Below are 23,355 nucleotides of genomic sequence, written 5' to 3'. Positions count from 1 at the left end.
AAAAAGGAGCTGTGTAGACGGCAAGACCCTCTTGCACAAGAGCCATTCTTCCGCATTTTTTCAGGAAGAACAGCTCTTGCACAAGAGGGGATTTTTGCGCAAAAAGGAGCCATCCACACAGCTCCTTTTTGCACAAAAGCCTCTTGCGCAAAAGCAGCTGCTAATTATGCAAATGAAGCGCGGCGCTATTCCACGCCGCGCTTCATTTGCATAAGCTTTTCTGGAAGACGGCTACAGTGTAGCCGTAGTCTTGGGGAAATGAGTAATATCATCACCGCTGGCAAGGAACACAAGAAACTATAAAGTGCATCAGCATAACCCCCTGGAAAGAAATAAGGTTTTTATAACACATGCTGTGCATGCCCTCGGACTTCTGTTGTACGACCGTTCACTGACTGGCACTGCTCGAGTGTGCTTGTTAAAGCTGCACAGAATTTTTTTATCCGGTCTACAATCTGACCTTGTGCAAGCATCAAAGTGAGTACAGGCCACACGTCTATTGAATTTGTAAATATTTATTAAGCCCGACAATAGCAGAGCACTTTGGAAGAATCCCATGTTCCGCTCCTGTTAGTTAGTGGCCTGGCTACTACAACAGCAGCTGTAATCTGCAAAGTGTGTACTGCACGGGGGAGTGCGTAGAATAAGGAAGTAGAATAACCCAAAATAATCGGGAAGTAAATGGAACTCCTCCCTCTTGGGGATATAGCCCTGGGGGGTATGGAGAGCTTGTCTTCCAGCTAATGAATTTTCTCTGTCTCTGAGCATCTGAGCTGAAATCTATTGAATCCATGCTGCTGGGGATAAGGATGCAGGCTTGAATATTGTTAGTCTTTAAAGTGCTGCATAGTCCTGTCTTTTGTTTGAGTCTACCCAATAATCCAAGAACCATAAAGACGTTTTGAAGAGGGATGCGGAGAGAAGTGCAAAAGGGTCAAACCTCCCGTAGTCTTTGATCCTGTAACCTCTAGTTTGTGCCAATTTTGTCGCTTACGGACTGAGTCCTGGAAGTCGTACGGGTCCTGTGCAATAGCCAGATCCTTTTGGTTTAGAACGTCATTCCTGCATTCGATTTGTTTTTTTCCCTCTTGCAAATCAGAAGGCTTATTTCTAGCAATGGTACCGCTTTTCCCTCCTCTGGGGGAAGCTGGCCCATTGTAGACCATGCGCTTCAATAGTTGAACAGTGCCGTGTGCTAAAAGAACAGCCAACGAGTGTTAGCAGAACAACGTACGGCTTCGTCTGAGGCTAGATGGCCATGGACAAGCAGGGTTGGGATTGGTCCTGCCTAGAGCAGGGGGCTGGACTTGACCTTCTGAGGTCTCTTCCAGCTCTATGGTTCTATGATTCTATGGTGCTAAGAGCAAATTGGCAGACACTTGAATGATGGCAAGGAACTGTGGCCACTTCTGCCACAGTTTTAAGGCCAGAAAGCACCATTATTTAGTCTAATCCCCTGCCCATGCGATTGGTTTCACCCAGTCATGCCAAGCTGCGCCCCCCCCCAAAATAGCTATTTAGAGTCCTTTTCTGCAATTAATTCTCTGTTTCCCAAAGACCAGATAGTGGCCTTGCTCCAGGTTGAGATGCGTAGGCTGAGGAAGGATGCAGGATTATGCCCAGATTTGGTGAAAGGAAAAACATAACAACGGCCACACTGGCTCAGACCAACAGTCCATGTAGCCCAGTGTCCTGTCTGCCGACAGTGGCCAATACCAGATGCCACAGAGGGAGGGAACACAACAGGTAGTCCTCATGTGATCCCTCCTTCATCACCCATTTCCAGACAAACAGAGGCTAGGGACACCATTTTTATACCTATCCTGGCTAATTGCCATTGATGGACCTAATCTCCATGAATCTATCAAGCTCTTTTCTGAACCCTGTTAAAGTCCTGGTCTTCATCGCATCCCCTGGCAAGGAATTCCACAGGTTGACTGTGCGCTGAGTGAAGAAAAACTTCCTTTTGTTTGTTTTAAACCTGCTGCCTATTAATTTCATTTGGTGACCCCCCTAGTTCTTATATTGTGGGAATAAGTAAATAACTTTCCTTTATTCACTTTTTCCGTACCAGTCATGATTTTACAGACTTCTATCCCCCCCTTAGTCTCCTCTTTTCTAAGCTTAGAAGTCCAGGGTGTTTTTAATCTCTCTTCATATGGCACAACCTCTTTCCTCAGTGTAGTCCTACAGCAGCAAGGAACAGACCGAAGTTGGACTGAGAATAGGGGAGAGAGGCCCTAACACTCTCCAGACTTGACTTCAAGAGTTGAATGTTTCCATTTTTCACAGTCCTAGCAATCGAACTGACTTCCCTGATTGCCCTACATTGCTGCCAAAAATTCACAGGCTGAAAATGGGAATCAAGCAAGTACCAAAAGAACTGTGTGAAAGGTCATCATCCTTCTCAAGGCAGACAACTGCGGCATTCAAATGCAGCTGGCCTTACTTTTTCACCTGCTGTTTGACTTGTGCGGATACCACATAACATTGCAAACATCATGCATCAGGGTTTCCATGGCCACAGATTTCTTCTCCGTCACCTCTGCCCTGCCTTATAAACACCCCCCAAATTGGGGAGGGGATGGGGTCTGTCATGAAAATTCAGTCACTTGCAAGCTTGGTTCCTTGTCAGGTGGAGGGTGATTGAGAATACAGGGCAGTCCTGGAGGGTCGGAGAGTTTCAGAGTTAACTCCAAAAAGCGAAACTTTGAAACTTCAGACTCGATGCGTAATGTTGCATCAGCCTGGCTGCGAAGTGTTAAAAGGAAATATTGGTTGAATAATCGTTACGTTTGAAAAATCGCTTCTAAGAATTTTCATTGGGGTGTGTGGAAATTTCTCTCCTAATGAAACTCTGCCTGCTTTCTGCCCCTCCCGCCCCCCCGGCTTCCCCCCTTCCCCACCCCCGCTTTTGTGAGGTATTTGACATTGGTCCTGACTGGGATAAACCGTTCCAGTGAGACATTATCTTTGCTCATTCAAGTTTCTAAGACGTGGAGTGTTGGGGGAATGAGAAACTGCAGACCAGTCAATCTTTGGCTCATGGAAATTAAAGGATATTGTTGCAATCCCCTCCCCCCACCCCAATAGCTTTTTAAAAAATATAATGCTCTGCTTTGTTAGCAAGATTCAGTCATGGTAATTGTTCTTCTGCCACCCAAATAATCTGGCCCTGTGGTCGTCTCTCCTCAGGCAAATGGGAGCAGTGGTTGGAATTCCTTCTCCAGTCAATAAGTTGAGACCTTCTAAGCATTTAATGGAAACATTATGTAGCACAAGCGACAAGGAGTCCTGTGGCACCTTATAGACTAACAGATGGATTGGAGCATAAGCTTTCATGAACAAAGACCCACTTCGTCAAATGCATGCAAGTGGGTCTTTGCCCATGAAAGCTTATGCTCCAATACATCTGTTAGTCTATAAGGTGCCACAGGACTCCTTGTTTGGATCCACAAAAGCGACTAACACGGCTACCCCTCTGATACATAGCACAAGGAATGTGGTATATAATTAGAATGAGTAGAGTTGTAATATAGCAGTATGCAGAACGGCCTGTGCCCTCAAGAACATCAACTTTGGCAGCTGCTTGGCCACCACTATCTCTGTATGCTGTTGCCAAAAAAAAAAAAATGCATCCCAGAATCATGTGGTTTTAACAGGAGTGTTGAAAGCAAGACCTGAGAAATCATTCTTCCACTCGACTCTGCACTGATTAGAGCCTCAACTGGAGTATTGTGTCCAGTTCTGGGCACCACATTTCAAGAAGATGTGAATAAATTAGAGAAGATCCAGAAAGAAGCAACACAATGATTCAAGGTTTAGAAAACCTGACCCATAAGGGAAGACTGAAAGGTGTGTGCATGGGTGGGTGGATCATGATAACAGCTTTCGAGTACCTAAAAGTACTAGAAAATTATTGTCCATCTCTGATGACAGGACAAGAAGCAATGGGCTTAAATTGCAGCAAGGGAGGTTTAGGTGGGACATTAGGAAAAACTTCCCAACTGTCAGGGTGGTGAAACACTGGAATAAATTGCCTAGGGAGGTTGTGGAATCTCCATCACTAGAGATATTTAAGAGCAGGTATGACAGACACCTGTCAGGGATGATCTAGATCAGTGGTCCCCAACGCGGTGCCTGTGGGCACCATGGCACCTACCAGGCCATTTCTGTGCGCCCGCTGAGTGATCGGGGCCAGCCCCACCCCCACCCCCGGGTGCGTGGCGCATAGGCAGTGCCGGCCCTGGGCACGCAGTGTATAGGTGTCCCCGCCCCCAGGTGCACGGTGCAAGGGCTGTGCTGGCCCCGGGCGTGTGGCGTATGGTCAGTCCCACTCCTGGGCGTGCGGCACTGGTCCCGGCAGTGTGGTGCATGGGTGGCGCTGGCACCGGGCACGCGGTGTATGGGTGGCCACGCCCCGTGTGCATCCCCGCCCCAGTGCACGGCCCTGCCTCCAGGCACCCGGCAGCCCCAAAAGGTTGGGGACCACTGGTCTAGATCAGTGGTCACCAACCAGTCAATCGGGATCTATCCTTTGTCTTCTCTGGGACAAGGGTAGAAGCAAACTTCCTGACGCTAGATGGGTATGTGGGACTCTGCAGTCTTTGTGTCTTGCCGATGGGCTCAAGGCGAGTCTCTGTAGCATGCGGGATGTGGCTGTGGATCCATGCCAGGAGGACCGGTGGTACATTGGGGTCTCCCGCTGATAGTCTATGGGTCACCAGCTATTGTAGCCTCTAGCTCACAGCCAGAGTTAAGGGGAAGGATTCACTGCCTTGCACAAGGCTGAGGCCTGGCTCATGGACCAGGATGCAGTAGGGGTGTGAGGCAGGCTCACATAGGAGAGGGTAAGTGAAATGAAATGAAGAGCGGGAAGGTTAAAGGGATGTAGGGACAAAGCAAGGGAGAGGAGGGTGAAGGGGCCGGGTGTGACGTGAAACTGAGGCCAAGCCTGGGAGAGGCAGAGGGTTGGAGCAAACAGCAAAGGGCAGAGAGAGTCTCTGAGCATCCAAAGGTACCTGCTCTGGTTGAGTCTCTAGATGCTACAACTGGCAAGTGTCTGGCTGGTTCCTCTGCGTCGTTCTCCCTCCCCCCCCCATGCCACTTGTTCATCCCTATGTGAACACGTTTGTATCCATACCTTGAACTAGCTTTTCCAAAGTGGCTGCTTGGTGCGCCGAGTCACCCGAGACTAGCCTGGTTGGGTAACGTGCATGAGTCACGACTAGCAGGAACAGAGCTGATCGGGTCGGGGATAAGGTGTGTCACATGCACTGCCACAGCTGTGATAGGATCGTATAAGTGTAATTGTTTTTACATACGTCTTCCTGTCTCAGGTTTGACACTTTTCAGCCTTGGAGATAAATGCTGACTTTGATCAGCAGAGTGCAATGACTCTGACCTACTTTCTCCCCGGGTTGTGAAACGGAGCTGTTGCTGGCAGGTCAGGAGTTGTGCGCAACCCAAGGAGCGTGCATTAATGTTACTTGCAGATGTGCAAAGGGCTGGGGTAGATACGAGACTGAAAGCTCAGCCAGGCCAGAGAAAGAGAACATAAGAACGGCCAGACTGGGTCAGACCAAAGGTCTGTCCAGCCCAGTGTCCTGTCTGCCCACAGTGGCCAATGCCAGATGCCCCAGAGGGAGTGAACAGAACAGGGAATCCTCACGTGATCCCTCTCCTGTCACCCATTCTGACAAACAGAGGCTCGGGACACCATCTCTGCCCATCCTAGCTAATAAATCTTGATGGACCTAACCTCCATGTATTTATCTACTTCCTTATTGAACCCTGTTAAAGTCCTGGCTGTCACAACATCCTCTGGCAAGGAGTTCCACAGGTTGACTGTGTGTTGTGTGAAGAATTATGTAGCTTGAATCCACCTTGACCCCATCTACAATATCCAAGTCCTGCAGGTTCTAGCATGCCCAAGAATTGGGTAGCTTGAAACAGCTCCTCTTCCCAACATTGCAGCTTCCGTATTGCGGAGATTGATGTTGTTTCTTGGCTAGTTTAGAAGGTTTAATGGGCTCTAGTCCAGCTTGGTCTCTAAGTCCACCTTCTGAGGAGCCATTGGGCCTCTATAACATGGATGTCCTAGCCAGCTAGGACGTGAGGACTCGGTATGCTTTGGGGCGAGGCTGAGAGAGCCCGGGCGAGAAGGCCACATTCCAGCAGAAGGTTACTCCCCAGCAGGCTGGATTGAGGTCAGAACCACAGCGAGGGTGAGCAGCTAGCAAGCAGGAAAAATCCAGACAGGGTGAGGGGTGATAGGTGCCTCCCTAAGCCAGCAAAATGGGGGTGTTTGCCTGGGAAGGGGTGTTTGCATGTCATCAGGATCAGTGTATCCCAAATGAAAAACTTCGTTCTCATTCTCCGTGTATAGTTTTTCAGGAACAGAAGCAAAGTCTTCATGAGTATCCTTGTGGCACTTCCGTAGTCTCTTCCTTTTGCTTACCCACTCCCAAACTCAGCTCTTGGTCTTTGGTATCCAAGTCAGGCCTTCCTTTTAGTATTACTGATGTTATCCTCTGTATTGTTGTAGCACCTGGAAGACCTGGGTTTATCCCCTGAAATATCCCAACACTGCATTTACTGACCTTGGAAAACAGTCTGCCTAAGGTACAGCGCTAGCTAAAGATCCGTGTGTGTCCAGAGAGCTGTCCTCTTCGCTTTCTCACAGCCCCAAAATCTTGTTAAAAGGAAGGTGGAAACAAAGATTTATTATTGTTGAAGCATTTGCCTTTTATGCTGTGTGTTGCCTTCACTCGGTCTGGCTAGAACACATGCCCAACTTTTGTCCTGACCTTCCTTTTGTTCCATGTAGCCTTGGGAAAAAATAGTCTTAGTCGTTAACTCGTCTTACGCAATCTGCCTTTTGTCCTCTGCAATTACCTTTTATCGTATGTGCCATCTTGACGTCACTCCGTTAACTGCTGTCCCGCCTCTTCTTTATTTCATTAGACACCCCTCTTGACGCTTTGTGAACCAAACTGTTCTTTGTTCTTCCACGGCGGCCTTTATCCACAGAGTCTGCATAGCTCTTGGATGGCTTGCTTCCTGGCCTCAAGATGCTTTGTTACTGTACTTGGTGCATTTCCCTGAGTGTTAACTGTAGCTATGGAAGGGACCTCAAGGCATGACACAGGCTATTTGACTATACCAGGGATTTCCCTACCCCCCCCATGGGGGTGTATACCCCCCCGAATTTCCCCAACACCCCCCAGTTTTGTGAACTATGGTGCCATACAGCCCACCTTCACCCTCACGGTCTCACCCCTCATCAGCCCTAACACCTCCCCACCTTAATTTCAATTCCTGGGGAAGCTATTGGGTACTGATGGAGAATTAAATATATCTGGATTATCCCTTGAAGATGTGCGTTTTGGTCTAACTCAGGGAGGCTGATAGAATTGGTGGGCTCCTGGGCAACATGGGGGGACAGCTCTGTGCTCCTGGAAGAGGCGGGGATTTTGGCAAAAGGGGTGGGGCCAGCGCAGCCAGCCTTCAGTACCACCTGGACAGTGCCACACGCCTCCCCCCAGTCAGCCCTTAATACCACCTGGAGTGCACCACCTAGGACTCTGGGAGTCCGGGACTCTTTTGCATTCTCAGGCCCTGGGGCAGCTGCCCCCTTTGCCCCCTCCCAAGCTGGCAGGCCTGTAAAAAATGGGAGAAATGTTCCCATTGACCTCCCTTACTCCTCACAAGGATAGGAGAAATGGGGCCTTCAGTATTCGATTTAGCAGGTCTTTACTAGACCCACTAAATCAAACTCTGGAAGATTGATCACCGCAGTGTCAATCTTTCTGCAAGTGGAGACACAGCCTTAGCAACAGACAGTTGATGCTGTGTCCAGTTGTATTTGATAAATGTCATTAAACCTCTTCCACTAAAATGAAATCCAGAATCCATGGCTAGAACAAAACTAGTAATACTAACCACTAGTTAGTGGGACCAAAATCAAATCGACCAATCAAACAAGCTAGTTAAATTGGAGTTGAGTCCTTAAATTAATGCTAAACATAATCCTTATTCTAAGAAGTGGCTGGCTGCTTGGTTATAAATCTCCACTAATGCACTTTACCAAAGACATTGGATCTATCATTTGACTGGTTAAATAGCTTAATAATGCAACCAAAGGATTATCTTCATGTCTGAACCACAAACTCTGGGCCAATTATAACACTTCCTCTCATATGTGGTTTCCTTCTCTTCCCCCCCCCCCTCGCAGTGAGCTTATAACGTACTTTAACAGAACAGTGTTGGTAAGGGGAGGCTTCACAACTCTTGCTTATCAGAAATTAGAGATGATTGTTTCAGTCTCTGGATGTCAAGGAGTGTGTGTATAGGATTGCGTAGGGCTTGTTTAAACCTGCACAGCAGCTCTTCCAGGTACCCTCCCTGTGTGGGCTTTGAGTGCGCACGCAGCTCACTTTCGCACCCTCAAACTAGAAACTAAACTGCCTCGCACATCTCCCTGTTGCTAAAAACAAAACACAGACTAGAAAGGAACAGGAGGCCATGATGTGGGAGGAGATGGTTTCACTGTTCTCTGGATGCTTGACTGGAGCTCATGATCGCCTGGCTCATTACTACTTTGCAAAAAAAGCAAATATGATTCTGGGAGGCATTACCAGGTGTGTTGTGAGCAAGACACAGGAAGTCATTCTTCCGCTCTACTCTGTTCTGATCAGGCCTCAACTGGAGTATTGCATCCGGTTCTGGGCACAACATTTTAAGAAAGATGTGGAGAAATTGGATGAAGGTCCAGAGAAGAGCAACAAGAATGATTAAAGGTCTAGAGAACATGACCTATGAAGGAAGATTGAAAGAACTGGGCTTGTTTAGTTTAGAAACAAGAATGAGAGAGAGAAGACTGAGAGGGAACATGATAGCGGTCCCTTCCAGTTCTAGTGTTCTATGATTCTTGCTAGTGGGGGGCTACCAGTCCAGAGAGAGAGGGCTGAAGGTAGGAGGGGCCTATCTGATGTCATGGTTTATCTCGTGTCGCCAAGACTTTGGAATGTCACTCTGTTCCCTGATGGCTTGTTGACACAAACCAAGGTGTCTTAGCTATATCTGGGATTCTTCTGAGTGGTGCCTTTCACTTATTCCGCTTTGCAGCCACCATGGAGTCCAGGTAAATCGAGTGCGAGGTCTGCTTTGGTGCTGTGCAACTCGGTCCAATCAAATATGATTTTAGTCCTTGTTTATGTCCAGTCAGAGATGTCCTGTTTAAGACTGCGTGATTTGTAAGCAGAAGGGTTTGTTTGTACCTTAGCTGAGGAGAAAATGGAGGTGACAGTTATCAGAGGTCTGCATTCATTTTTATTTCATTGATGAACTGCTTAAGAGCCAGACTTACTTTTTCTGTGCTGGGTTTTGATTTTTATATTGAATTTAAAAAAAATCAGCATTTTCTAGAGGCTAGAACTCATTGGTCAGTGACTCCCTTTCCTCAAAGACACCAAAATTCTTGACTACTTTTGAGGAAGCTGGCAAGGTCTTGGTCAAATACCTTAAATGTTGATGGAAAATTCAGTATAACTTTTTAAAAATAACCCCTAGGCCAGCCAATCCAGTCTCTCCAGTCCTCATTCATTAATCAAATAATAAATCCAGACACCTGAGAAATGTGTGCTTCGCTGCTGCTGAGCTAACACCAGGCAAACCCTCTTCAGGTAGACAAGGCGGTCATGTAACCAATCTCCTCTGGAATTCAGATAAGGGTCGCAGATTATTTTCTGAAACCTAAATCTAGATGGAGAAAATTTGCTTTCAAATTGCTTGGGTTTTGTGCTTGGCTCTGCACTGGCCTACGGCTGCATCCAGGAACCCGAGTGATCACCGTGGGGGCAAACCAGAATCGCACATAGTGTTGCAGGGATGAGGTTGTACCAACACCTTGTAGAAGACTAACACTACCCTGTCTCTACTGGAAACACCTCACCTGATCCATCCAGGGACTTTCACAGCTGCATCACATTGGCAGCTCATAGTCATCCTGTGGTCAACCAATCCACCCAGGTCTTTCTTCTCGGTTGCTTCCAACAGATTCCTCCCCAGTGTATAGCAAAACTTCTTGTTGTTGGACCCCCAAGTGCATGATGGTGCCCTTTGCACTACTGCATTTCATCCCATTTCCATGACTGCTGTTTCAAAATCTTCCACATCTTTTTCTGTGATATTCCAGTCCACCTCCATATTGACAATATCTCCCAACTTTGTGTCCCTTACAGATTTTATTAGCACTCTCTCACTTCTTGTGCCAAAGTCATTAATAAAAATGTTAAATAAGATGGATCCTTGGGCAGCTCCACTAGTAACCTCCCTCCAGTCGGAGAGTTTGCCTTTCAGCATGACCTGTTGTAGTTTCCCCTTTAACCAGTTCCTCTACCCGTATTTCAATTCTTGTATTAATCCCCGTCTTCTCTGATTTAGGGTAGGTCTATGCTATGGGGTAATGTTGACGTAAGGCACACAGGTACAGCTACATGAATAGTATCTCTGGAGTCAACGTACCTTAGATGGAGCTGCTGCAGGGTCTCCATTGTGGGGGGTAGGTGGGAGAAACTCATCAACTCCTCTCATGCTTCTCATTCTGGTGGAGTACTGGAGTTGACGAGAGCACGATCAGCATTTGATTTAACAGGTCTTTATTAGACCTGCTAAATTGACCCCCGGGGAATCAATCACCACAGCATAATCTCACAGTAAATGTAGACATTCCCTACAATTTCTCAGGTGAAATATATCAGATAGATCTGCTGCATTTCCTTTGTCTAAAAGGTTACTTTAGAGAAAGTGATGAGGTGGACCTGACAACTGTTTCCTTGTCTAAGTGTTTGGGTTTTGTGTATAATGTGGGAATATGCTGTTGTCACTTGGAAACTTTTAACTTGGTTTTGAAACCTCATAAATAGTGAGTACCACTGTATAATGTCAGTCCTCCTCCTGTTTCCGATGGGTGAGAATCCCATGGCCTCGGGCTGCATGAGGTGTTTCGGCAATTGCCAGACCACGTCTTAGGCTGTGATTGAGGCTGACGAGCCAAATTCTAGGCCTTTGATCAGCTCCCAACTTACATTCTGGCATTATTTGATGAGTGACTTGTGGTTGGCAAAGACCTTTTATGTATACGTGGGGGAAACGCTCCTTGTGCTGACCAGACAAATCAGTGAGCAGGATGTTTCTCTCTGGGAATGTACAAAGTGACCGTGTATTATCCATCTAATGCACAAACATCTAGGAAATCTAGATGTGTGTGAGAGAGAATCCCGGAAGGAATTCGCGGCCTTATTTCCATGCGATAGCGAGCGTTAGGTTGCCGTAACGCTTTGCACGCCTGGCCTTGATGCTAATTTTTTCCGACCTCCTTAGTTGACTGCTGTGGTCTCAGTCGCATTTGCTAAATGCGCTAGATGAAAATAAGAGACCGTGCATATATTAATGGAGAGCAGCCAATTAAACAATTATGCAAATGGAGCCGACTTGGCTGTCACCAGACCGCTTGATTTCCTGGCGGCTGTTGAGCAAAGGCGAGGAGGAGGGCCTGCATTGGCAGCCAGGATTAAGTGAAACCGTAAACTAAGTGCCCGGTGTCTCCAACCTGCCCGATGCTAGGAGGGCAGGTGTGGTTTATGTGAACTCACCCTGGCAATGTGCTGAGAGGCAGGGGGTGAGGACACAGGCAGGGCTGTATCTCGGTTCCTGTCGTTACTCCTGATCTGGAAAACAGGCGTCTGCTTGTGAAAGGAACCAGCGATCTTCATTATTCCTCTTGAGCAGATTGAGATGGTACCGCAGTTGTTCTTCATGTCCTAAAGCATCCGAAGGGGGGCCAGGCTGTTGCTGCAGCTGCTTCCTCCACACGCTGTGTAGCTGAGTACCAGGTGTTCATTCCTCCTACCGACTAGGTTTGTGGTTGCCCTAATGGCTAGAGTTTTCCTGCTGCTGTGAACATGGACGCCTCCAAGTACATTTCAGAGGCTGGTGGAGGGTTTGGGAACCAAAGGCCAGCTCATTGGGCCCCGTGCTGCAGATGCCGTTGGCTTGGTGGCTTACGATTAGAGCAGACTGTACCCAATACTGTTCCTCCCAGGAGGCTGGAAACCAGCTTCTAGTTGGCAAGAATCGATATCTCCTTAGGGCTAGTGTTAGAGGGCTTGTCCCTTCCCCCTCTCACTGCTCTGGCCCTTCTCACATGAATCCCCCAAGTCTGGAGAGGCAGACAAGTCGATGTTTGCTGGGCTGAGCTGCCAGCCCCAATGAATCCAGTTTCCTTTTCCTTGAGTGTCTTCCCTGTTTTTTGGCTGGCTGTTCATTCATGAAGATGGTGGGCTATAATTGGTAAGATAATCAGGTTACAGTATGTTAGGGTTGGTTAGTTAAAGTTCAGTCGAATGATTGGTGAAGTGAGACCTGAAAATCTTGCCCCATCTAATAGGGGCAAACAGGCAGCATAATGGAAAGCCCGAGAGGCAAAGGGGAGCTGAAAGGGGACTAAAGACTGCGAATATAGGGAAGTGGGGATGGCTCTAGACGGGAGTAAGATCATGGATTTCACAGGTGTTTGGTCTGCAGCTACCGGCTAACCCCAATCTTCCTACCCTGGGACAGTCACCCTTAGGATTGAGTAAAAGTCAACCAGGCTGAAATGAAAACTAGTTAGTGCTGAAGAAGGGAAACCATTTAGGGCCAGTTTCAGCCTCTTGGAAGAGGGCGAAATTGGTAGATACCAGGGCCACCCGGGGACGATCAAGAGCAAAACTAGCACTACAGACTCTCTTGCTGGTGAACACGCGGGACTCAAAAGACCCCAGTTTGAGACTTGGCTCCCAGACTGGGTTAGCAGTGAAATGCAACCTCTTTACTTGTCGATTGAACAATCTGAGCCCTACCTGGTGACGCAAGATGTATAGAACCCGGAGACATCGCTACGGGGAGTAGCTAGAGACCAGGGGTGGCTAACCTGGGGGGAGGGATAGCTCAGTGTTTTGAGCATTGGCCTGCTAAACCCATGGTTGTGAGTTCAATCCTTGAGAGAGCCACTTAGGGATCTGGGGCAAATCTGTCAGGGATGGTACTGGATCCTGCCATGAGAGTAGGGGACTGGACTAGATGATCTTGCAAGGTCCCTTCCAGCTCTGAGATATTTATTTAAAAAACCTGCAGCTTGAGAGCCACATACGGCTCTTTGCAGGAAGTATGGCTTGCGAAGCATCCCCCATGGCTCATGAAGCCACCCCTACGAAGGGCTCCCAGTTCCCTGTGCTCACCAGGTGCAGGGGAGCCATCCAGCATGGCAAAGCAAAATGGCGCCGGGAAGACCACCACGGCTGATGGGAACCTGATGTGGCCAAAAAGCCAAACTGGAGTTTTCATTTAAAGAGGCGGCATCCATTTTTTATTCCCTCAACAACTTTTTTCCCTCGGCTCTTTGCGCTACGTCCACTACTATTTTGGTTCTTTGCCTGTTACGGGTTGGCCACCCCTGCTGTAGCTGCTGCTCAAGTCTGACTTGATTGAGGCTGGAGTTCTTGGTGCCTCCTTTTAAAACCATCCCAGGGAAGAGTATGGAAACCGGCGCAAAGTTATCACCGCTCAATACGACGTGGCACAGACGGTGCAGGATTTTAATGGGTGTCGCTGGGGGAGCTTACAATGAATGTGGTTATGATGGCATCAAATATCCAATTGGCTGCACTTCCATCTTCCCATTTTTTTGGGCCCCCCTCTTCCCCATTATCTGCCACCTGGTGCCTGTTTTATAAAAGCAGCCTCTCCGATCCAGTCCTTGTCAGAAAGCTAAAGGCAAAAGATGAATCTGTGCAAATGAGCATCGAATCTCTCTGCCAAGGCGTAGCTGAAAGAGGAACTCGCTAAAGAAAGAGGAGCCAGGGCAATTGGAGGAAGGAGAATTAACGTGCAGCTAATCCGGCCGAACTTCAAACCATTCTTGCTGTTTTTTTCCCTTTGGCACCTTAGCAACCGGCTTCATTACTGATGTCATGATTGTGACCTCCCATCCCATGAATTTGGCCGACGTCTGATCCCCCGCCAGGGTACGTGTGTTTATGTGGGGCGGTGGGGGGGGAAGGTAGAGGGCATGCCATTAGAAATACCTTCTGCTTTTGATATACAAGAGACAGGCTACTTGGATTGAAGGCAGGGACCTCATCGTTGTGTTGTATCCATGAAGCACAATGCCCATCATTTGGGTGATATGAAAACGACGGGGAAAAGATTACTTCCCATTTAAAAACACAATCCCATTAGGCATCGGAGCTCCCTTCTTCTAAAGACTCGCAACTGAAATTAGGGAAATAGTTTTTTTTCATCCATTTTGACCCACTCGATGTAAGTTCCCACCTGCGCTAAGTAAATGGCAGCAAAATTAGTCCAATTGTTGAGCTCCCAGAATTCCCTAACTTGTTCCAAAGAAGAGCAGATTCTACTCCTTTCCAAAAAGCTGACGATCAACTTTTCAGAATCTTTTTTGGCTTATGTGCTAACTCCTGCAGTGGAGGTGGGAGGGATAGACCAAACCGGCTGGTTTTCCCTGAGTGTGCCACCGCTAGCCTTTGATCTTGAATTGTTTCCTTCTTTGACCCATTGCGACATCACAGTGACATTGGCTGTAACTGACATAACTAAGTGAAAGATCTTTAACATGAGGAGCGTGGGAAACATAAAGCAAATATAATCATTGCGGGTACCAAGATTAGGCAGGGAGTGCGGTTAAATGGGCAGAACACGGGTACTAGATCTGGTTTGGTTCTTGCTGTTACCCTAAAGGCTGCCCGTAAGTGGATTTCCCCAACTGTAATGTGATAACACTTAGCTGTTTGTGAGATTTACTTAAGGATCTTGTGGTGTAAGACAATTAACTGAAAGATGCTATAGAAACACAATGTATTTTTAAGCCATCCATAATCAATACCTTCAGGGTACTACAGTGGGAATCCCTGACAGGTGTCTGTTTAACCTGCTCTTAAATATCTCCAGTGATGGCGCTAACATCTTTGTAGCAAATTGGCAAACAGTTACATGTGCTGTCTATTTGACAAAGGGGAGTGGCAAGTTTCCATCTAAGCTTCTGTTTTGGGTTTGAAGTTTGAAAATGCAGCCAACCTTGGTAGCCTTGATGAGCTACTGAATGTTAACCTTGCGATAACGTCCTTGCTTTAAAAACAACAGTAAAAAACCACTCTGAAAAAAGACAGGTTTGGAGTTTCATGAGGCTGTTGGACTATGTGCTCCAAGGGGAAATGCTATTGTATATTTAAAACAAGCCAGGTCTGTGTTGATCTCATCATAAATGAATCCATCTGGCTTTGTTTACGGGTAGCAGTAGCAAGATTTGTAAGCAAAAACTTGGAATTTAAAAGGGTGGCTGTTTTTAGCAAACAACCTTAAAGGAGAAAAATAAACGATAAGAAAATAATTCAATAAAGCCATTTATGTAGCAGATGACAACATTTGTATTTCTGATTCTATAGGAACAGGCGCACTATTTGTTTCCTTACAGCACTGTTTATCACATCATAAACTTGTCAGATCACCAAACACACCCGGCCGTGTTCACACAATTAGAAAAGAAAAAGGGAGGTGTCACGGTGAGAGAAGTAACTGAATTGGTCAGAAGACTTTGCTTCAGGGAACAGGATCAGAGGGGTAGCCGTGTTAGTCTGAATCTGCAAAAGCGGCGAGGAGTCCTGTGGCATCTTATAGACTAACCGAAGTGTTGGAGCATAAGCTTTCGTGGGCAAAGACCCATTTTGTCAGATGCGCCTGATGAAGTGGGTCTTTGCCCACGAAAGCTTATGCTCCAACACTTCGGTTAGTCTATAAGGTGCCACCAGACTCCTCGCCAACAGTTATTAAAACTGAAGTTGAGACTTTTTCAAAGCAACCAACCCAAGTGTTAATTTCAAAAGAAGCTGTGTGCAATTCCCAGAGACGGTTACGAAAACCTCCACCACAGCTTCTAAACGTGCACCTAATTCTGCAAACTTTAGCTCCTGTTAAATAGTAGCAGCCTAAATGAAGGGAAGGGTGCAGATCTGGCTTCTCTTACTTGCAGTTTATTTTGGGTAGAACAATCTTCTTCACTAGCCGCGGTCAGCTCCTAGGCAGTTGTGTGTTGAGTGCAAATGTTGTGCGTCATGGACTCTGACATTGGGATGCTCCTGACAATGAATGGGGAGTCCCCTAACATTTCACCCTCCCCAAAAGAAAGTTCGCAACCGCATGGCATGTCTGCCACCTGCCTTCATTGCAGCCTCAGTGGTACCTGTGTCACCCCTTCCTGATGATCACTTCAATGTATAACACATCAGAGTGTAAGTTAGCCAAGCACCGTATGGTGTAGGCGGGGGATTTAGCCGTCAGCTGGATTTATAATGCTAACTTTCTGAAAATGACACACCCTGGGAAAAACGACCGACAATAAAAGCATCCATTTTCTGGCATGACCTTGCCGAGTTCCCCTTTTCCTCCCCCTCCTCTCTGCTGTCCTGGGTAATTTGTTTTGATCTTTAGTAATTAACCGTAAAAGCCTTGTACTGCGCGGCAGAGCTCTGACCAGAGCCCCATTAGCTCTGACCAGAGAGGGAAGATTAAAGAGGAATCAAAAGAGCAGAAGCCGTACAGATGAAAACCTTCCAGTGCTCACTTCCTCCCCTTGCTGAGATTTAATAGACCTTCCTACGTAAAAGCGTAAACTCAAATTGATTGCCCTCGTGAGGTGCCTGCCTCAGGGTTTCGAGCCCGTGACTGCATCTGTCCGCTTCAGGTCAGGCCCCTTTCGGGGGTGAATTCGGCATGGATGCTTGTCTGAATATTATGATTCCACCGTGTAGCAGAGGAAGAAGCAGCGGGAAGAGACGACCGGGGTATGGCGCTGGCACTGAATGCATCCCAGGGAGTGTGGCTTGTTTTACCAGATGAGCACTTATAAATAAGAACATTTCTCTGGTCCCAATTCACTTTCCTCTGCTAAGAGTCGTCATAGAGAGGGTTGTTGTAATTTCCCCAGGATCCATAATCATGGTCATCCAAAAGTCGTCCGTATGAAGAATGTCTGGGAGGGAGGGAAAAGACACATCTGGGGTTATTCAGGAAAGGCCCAGCACCCTATTCCACGCCTATTTCTACTCCGTGCACAGCTCTGTAGAGAGGATGTCCTGTATGGGCGGTGGGGATGCTAGGCAGGGGTTCCCAAACCGCCAACCTGGCCCCGCCCGCAGAACGCCTACTTGAACCGGCCGCCCCCAAGCGCCCGAGGAGTCTGGGGACGTGTGCCACCCACCCTCCCTGTGGCGCTGTGCGGGGAAGGGAGAAGAAGCGGCTTGGCTCCTGTGGAGGGGGCGGAGCCTAGGCAGAAGGGGGTGGGGCTAGGGTAGGGCTGGGGGCTTGCCTCCCCCATCTCTACTTTCACCCACCACCCATGATGCCCTTGCTCCTGCAGAAACTGAAAAGCACCCACGGCTAAAACACATCTCTGTAACCAAGCACAGAGCCCTTAATGCATGAGAGAGGATAAATGGGGAGTTAGATCCAGATAAATGAGTTAGGGTTTTCATTCTGACTCGCTGACACCTAAGCTCTCCGCTCCAGGGGCCCAAAATCTTTAAAGATCAACTCTCTGGGACAGTGACAACTCTAGTGCCTAGCTATTATTTGTACAACTGCCTCCTTGGCCCATTCGAGGGGGGACACATAACATTCAGCTCGATCCTGTCTGATTTGGGCTTTAATGTCGTCTGTGGACCATCACGGCCCCTGGCTGGATGTTGCAATACAATTGGGCCCAGTGATTAGTTTTTTAATTTGGTTTGCACTAGGCCCCATGTCTTCTAGTTTCTAACGCCTGTGACTGAGCAGTGATTCTGCACTGAGGTGTGACTATATATGAGTGTGGCAGATGGCCTGCTGATTCTCTGCAGGGAGTTAAAACCGAAATGCTTGTCTATTGATATTAAAGTTGCCTCTTGACCTCGAGTTAGGTCAAGTAGAGTGTTCAGTGCACTAGGTTTTAATAGGGTTGTTGTTTAAGCCCTGAATATTGAGTGGCCTTGGACAGGATCTCAATTGTGCGAGAATGAAGGAGACACGCCCACATCTGGAACAGAGCGTACAGATGTGGGTGCCTCCTTTCAAAAAAGATACTTTGGCATTGGAAAAAGTTTGGAAAAGGGCAACAAAAATGATTCGGGGATTGGAACGGCTGCCATAGGAGGAGAGATTAACAAGACTAGGGCTTTTCAGCTTGGAGAAAAAAAACACTAAGGGGGGAAATGACAGCAGTCTATATAATCATGATTGGTGTGGAAAAAGTGAATAAAGAAGAATTATTTATTTCTTTTCATAGCACAACAAGGGGTCACCACATGAAATTAATAGGTAGCCAGTTTAAACAAACACAAGGAAGTCCTTCTTCACACAATGCCCAATCAACCTGTGGAACTCCTTGCCAGAGGATGTGAAGTCCAAGGCTATAACAGGGTTCCAAAAGGATAAATTCAGAGATGTTAGGTCCATCAATATCTAGTAGCCAGGATGGGCAGAACTGGAGTCTTTAGCCTCTGTCAGAAGCAGGGAATGAGTGACAGGGGACGCTCACTTGATTCCCTGCCTGTTCATTGCTTCTTGGGGCACCTGGCATTGGACACTGGGCTAGATGGACTATTGGTCTGACCCAGTACGGCTGTTCTTGTGACATTACTGGTGTTGCCCCCCTCAGTGGTTTGTGATGAAGTCAGTGCATGGCGTCGGAGAGCTGGAAGAAGTGAAAACTCATTCGCCCTCCTAAATAAATGTGCTTTTTGACTCTATTCCAATCCCTTTCCTATTAGCATTGGCTGATTGTTAAAGCACATCAGATTACTGTCAGGAACGTTTATGGAAATAAGGATTTTTTTGGTGAGAATATATGCAGAAAGCGAGGGGTGTGCGTGTGTGTGTGTGTGCACGCGCACACGTGCAGGCCTTTCACGTGCTTTTACGGTGCTGCCGTATTCATGGGGCCTTGAATTCATTCCTCACAACAGGAAAAGGATCCTGCTCCCATTGAACATTACTTGGGGGACATGGTTATGGACGGGAGTTCGGATGGAGCCCAATACTTGTGCGTGTGGAGGGTGGGAAGGACTTTATTTCATTCAGTGTTTGTGTTTGCCTGACATCCAATGGCATTTGGGCCCCTGCAGTTCTGGTGGTATTTTAACAGAAAAGCTATTCGCCCCAGCAAATTCCACATCAACGCAGTGCCCCAAACGCACCTGGAATTTAATTTTGAGAGACCTTAATTTCAGTGACACCTGAGCTCACCACTGCTCTGGGGCTGTTACTACACTTGGAAGGCGGAGACGCCCTTATCGACCAATCGAATAGTCGATGCACACTGCATCGACTATTCGATTAGCCAAATAATCAAAGTTTTACATCCCTAGACACGAGCAGTAAAACCTTTTTCTTTCCACCTCCATAGCAGGGCCTTTTTGTTCACTGCAGTTTACTCCCTTCCTCAGCCCCGCTTCAGGCTATTCTAGGCAGAGAGAATGCCAGCCCAACACGTGACTTCCAGGAAATTCTTGGCCAGGGAGTTCGGTGTCCGTGAAAACAAGACATTTATTTATACAGCAAGAAGAGATGCCTGTTTGATTTACCAACACCTCTGCGGTACAGTGTCCCTCCCTAATAGCAGCGAGTGGCCTGTGCAGGGCTAGTTTGGTTGTACCCCACCCTGCACCGGTGTGAATCACCGATACCTTGCTTACCTCAGCCTTCAATTAAACCCAATTAAAGATGCATCAGCCGCAGTGCTGCTCTTATTTTAAGGTTACAGATCGGGCTCTGAGGGAAGCTTATCCGAGGGATAATTATTGTTTATGGCCCCCACGCCCTGCAGTGGCTCTGGCACGGGCGGGAGGCCTTTGTCACGAGAGCAAGGCCGCCTCGCAGCTTTGACAACTCTGCAGGATGGGATCACTACAGCAGCTCCCCCAGCTCTGCTCTCCGATAACAGCGCCGCTAGAACGGCCGCGGGTTGGCCTGGGACGTGGTACTGCTCGCTCTCGGGGGACGAGTTTGCCTCCCCGCCAGCTCAGTGACAGCTGTGCACCTTGATAAAACGAGCCGGGGCTCTTATTCCTGCAGGCAGGGGTCTCCGCCACCGCCTTGCGGGTGTCCCGGCCAGAGGCTGGAATGTGGTTGCATCCCTACAGGGGACTGAGGCATGGTGATGGGCCAGCCTGCTTGTGCCTGGCCTAGCAGGCAACCACAGGTGTGCTGCTATCTGCCGCCTGCTGCTGCGGCCAGAGGGCTTGAGTGGCTGGAGCAGTCAGGCGTACGCCGCCTCTGAGCGCTGAGACCATGGAAGCGCCATCTGGGTACCTGCCGGCGCCGCCACCTCTGCTGTAACAGCGTCGGAAGGGGGGCGACGGGCCGGTCCCGTCCATGTCAATAATGTGAGTACGCGGCAGGAGAACGCGTTGCAGCTTGTCCCAGTAACAGAGCTGCTTTGCGGGTAGCTGTCTGTTTGCAGAGCGGAGGCTTACCTGATCTTCAGGAAGGCTGCCACCCCAAACACCAGCACCACCACCACGATGACTGTCACAGTAATGGCAGCAATGCTTCCTGCAAGACAGAAAAGGGCAGAAACAGGCTTTTTATAATTCAATGACCCCGTTGCCTTCCCGCATGCTTGTTTCCCAGGCGCGGGATAACGCCACGCTGGCCACATGTGCAGACTAGCGTGGCGTGTGCCGGCAGCCCCAGCTGTGTGAGTGAGAAGGAACGCTGCTCGTGCATTGCACAAGTGAGAGTCTGGCTAAGATCTGTCCTTGTTTGTCACCGAGGCCTGGGTGTGACTGGGACTTTCACTGTGGAATGATTCTGAAATGAGACCGCCCTTTAGCTCCGCCTCCCTTCCCACGCTGTCTGTTCCCGGCGCGAGTTCTAGTCCTATCCTCTAATCACTGTAACTTTCACCTGCTGACACCTGGCAAAGTGACTCAACCAGGAACCTGTTTCTCCTCTGGTGTCAATCAGAAGCACCCTCCCTGCAGTCAAATAAGGCCAAGTCTATGCTACCAGAGAAAATCGACCTGAGAGATGCAACTCGAGCTAAACAAACAGCTGGAGTCAATGTACGTTAAGTCGAATTTCTGCTGTAGCCCCACAGCAGGAGGTCGATGGGAGAAATGTTCTTGTCAACTTCCTTTACTCCTTGCGACCTGGTGGAATACTGGGGTTGATGGGGAGCACAATCTGTGGTTGATTTAGCAGGTCCTTACTAGAGCAGCTAAATCAAACCCTGGGAGCTCGATCTCCAAAGTGTCGATCTCGGGGTAAGTGTAGACCTGGCCTCACACCTGCACGATAGGAATGACTAGAGGTGTCTCATTTTGGTGCCATTTAGGCACCAAATTAAATGGCCTGACTTTCAATAAGTGCGGCTGGGTGCTGAGCTTACAGTGTGTTAACAGAAGCTGCTGGATGCTTTGGAAAAATCTGGTGCTTATGCAGGCACCAAAATGAGAGCTGAGTGCTTGGAAAACAAGGTTCCCTTGAAAATGTCTAGTTACACCCCCTCCAGGCTCACTGCCTTCCTCTTGGGAGGGGCCTGTGTCTCTCCTTTTAAAAGCCCCACATGGCCATGTCCCTCCTGCCTGGGCGGAGAGCTCCCTACCCAATTTTCCCTGCGGAAGCAGGAAGCTGCAGTGCAGCTCTGGCAGGAGAGAGCGTGACGCCTGTTAATGGCCCAGTGAAAATCTCCTGCGGGTGTTTTTACAAGCGTGAATCAGCAGGTTTATGGTGGGATGAGCTGCGGGAGGCTTGCGCTCTGCCAACGCACAGTGACCCGGTAGAAGCGGCTCACTCAGAACAGACCTCATTTAAATCCCCAAGGGGACTGAGAGGGCAAAGTTTGCAACACGCCTTCAAGTGACAGGTTTATTCTTCAGTAATGAGCTTCTGAACGCAGTGCAGCCTTTAACAACTTATCCAACAGCCGACAGGCCATGGGGGCTGCCTGACAGTCATTCCAGCGCTCCTGCAGGTTCGCTGGAAAAGCAGCAGCATTCCTCACCCCCCCACATCTCCCCCAGCATCAGTACTAGCTGAAGCCAAGAGTCAGGGCCAAACTTCAAAGTCTTTACTTGCTTCCTTCAATGCTCTTGTGTGCATGGTCTGATAACATTTAACACCTCCCTGCCCACACATGCAATCTTCCCAAATCTTCGGATTTCCTTTGCAGCAGGGAGATATTTGCATACAATAAAGATGGCAAACATTGGCGGTGCATGTCTGAACTACCGACCTGGGGCTTTGCAAGGTCACAACCTGGCAGACAATGAAAATGTGGTGCCTGGTTTTTTACCACCCATTAAGATAAGCCTCAAATGGCAGAGATGGGAGACTTCATCCCCCCCCCCATTCCGCCCCCCGCTGAATGATTCAAAACCAATGCACAAAAGCACAGCCCTTCGCAGAAGCCGCCGGGACTTCACGGACCAAGAGGGAAATGGTTTTGCGTCTGTAAAAACCCTGCCCAGTATGTCAGACAAAACTTTAAGAGCTCAGAAGTGTTCCTCAAAACGCATGCCCTTCCCCCCTCTCAAGAAGCAGGGCCAAGATTTTCAGAAGCTCATGGAGATGGAGGGTGCACCTTGTGAGATGCTCTGGAGGGCCTGATTTTCAAGGGGCAGGAGATCAGTGCTAGGTGCTGTGACTTGGGCAGTCAGACTCACGAGCTGCTCTGAAAAAAATGCCTACGAAAGAGGCACAGGCACATGCCCATGCCCACTGCCAATGGTGAGCCAGCAACGGAGGTATCTCCTTCAGCCCCCTTAGAATTGTCTGTGCATAGAAGAGAGCTCACTCATCACTTCTGGTGTATGCCCCTACTCTTAACCCCAAAGGGCAACAGCTGCAAAGATGGTTAAGCATCTGAATATACTTTTTGCATGACATAGAAGGAAAATCAACTTCAGAACATGGCTCTAGACTCTCTCGTTCTTCAGAATTTCCTAAAGAAAACCACTAAGGCCTTGTTTCCGCTTGCCGGAGGATTGAGACTCTTGTGATCGACCCTCCGGGGATCGATTTAGGGGGTCTAGTAAAGACCCACTAAACTGAACGTTGAGGGCGCCCCTGTTCGTGGTTGGTTGCTATTGCGAGTAGTAAGGGAAATTGATGGGAGCGTTTCTCCCGTTGACCTCCTGCTGTGGTGCCACCCCAGAAAATCGGTGCAAGGTACGTCGACTCCAGCTACACAATTCCTGTACTGCCACAGAGTACAGAACACGCCACAGAGACAGAACACGCTTACATGTGGCAGTACAG

At 48.4% G+C, this 23,355-nt stretch overlaps 1 protein-coding gene across 1 annotated transcript in view; it reads right to left on the bottom strand.

Moving 5' to 3' along the window:
- Positions 1-15,448: 15,448 nt before the first annotated feature.
- PARM1 (prostate androgen-regulated mucin-like protein 1) overlaps positions 15,449-23,355 on the bottom strand; it is a 43,728-nt gene continuing 35,821 nt past the window's right edge. Inside the window, exons 3-4 of the mRNA XM_075929360.2 lie at positions 20,568-20,646; positions 15,449-17,089 (exon numbers count right to left, since the gene is read on the bottom strand). Of these exons, the coding sequence (XP_075785475.2) occupies positions 17,005-17,089; positions 20,568-20,646 (164 nt within the window). The 3' untranslated portion in view covers positions 15,449-17,004. The remainder of the gene's footprint in view (positions 17,090-20,567; positions 20,647-23,355) is intronic.

Source organism: Pelodiscus sinensis, chromosome 4 (assembly GCF_052426305.1).
Source record: "Pelodiscus sinensis isolate ZL-2025 chromosome 4, ASM5242630v1, whole genome shotgun sequence".
Classification (NCBI taxonomy): Eukaryota; Metazoa; Chordata; order Testudines; family Trionychidae; genus Pelodiscus; species Pelodiscus sinensis.
This window is presented reverse-complemented; position numbering and strand designations above follow the sequence as displayed.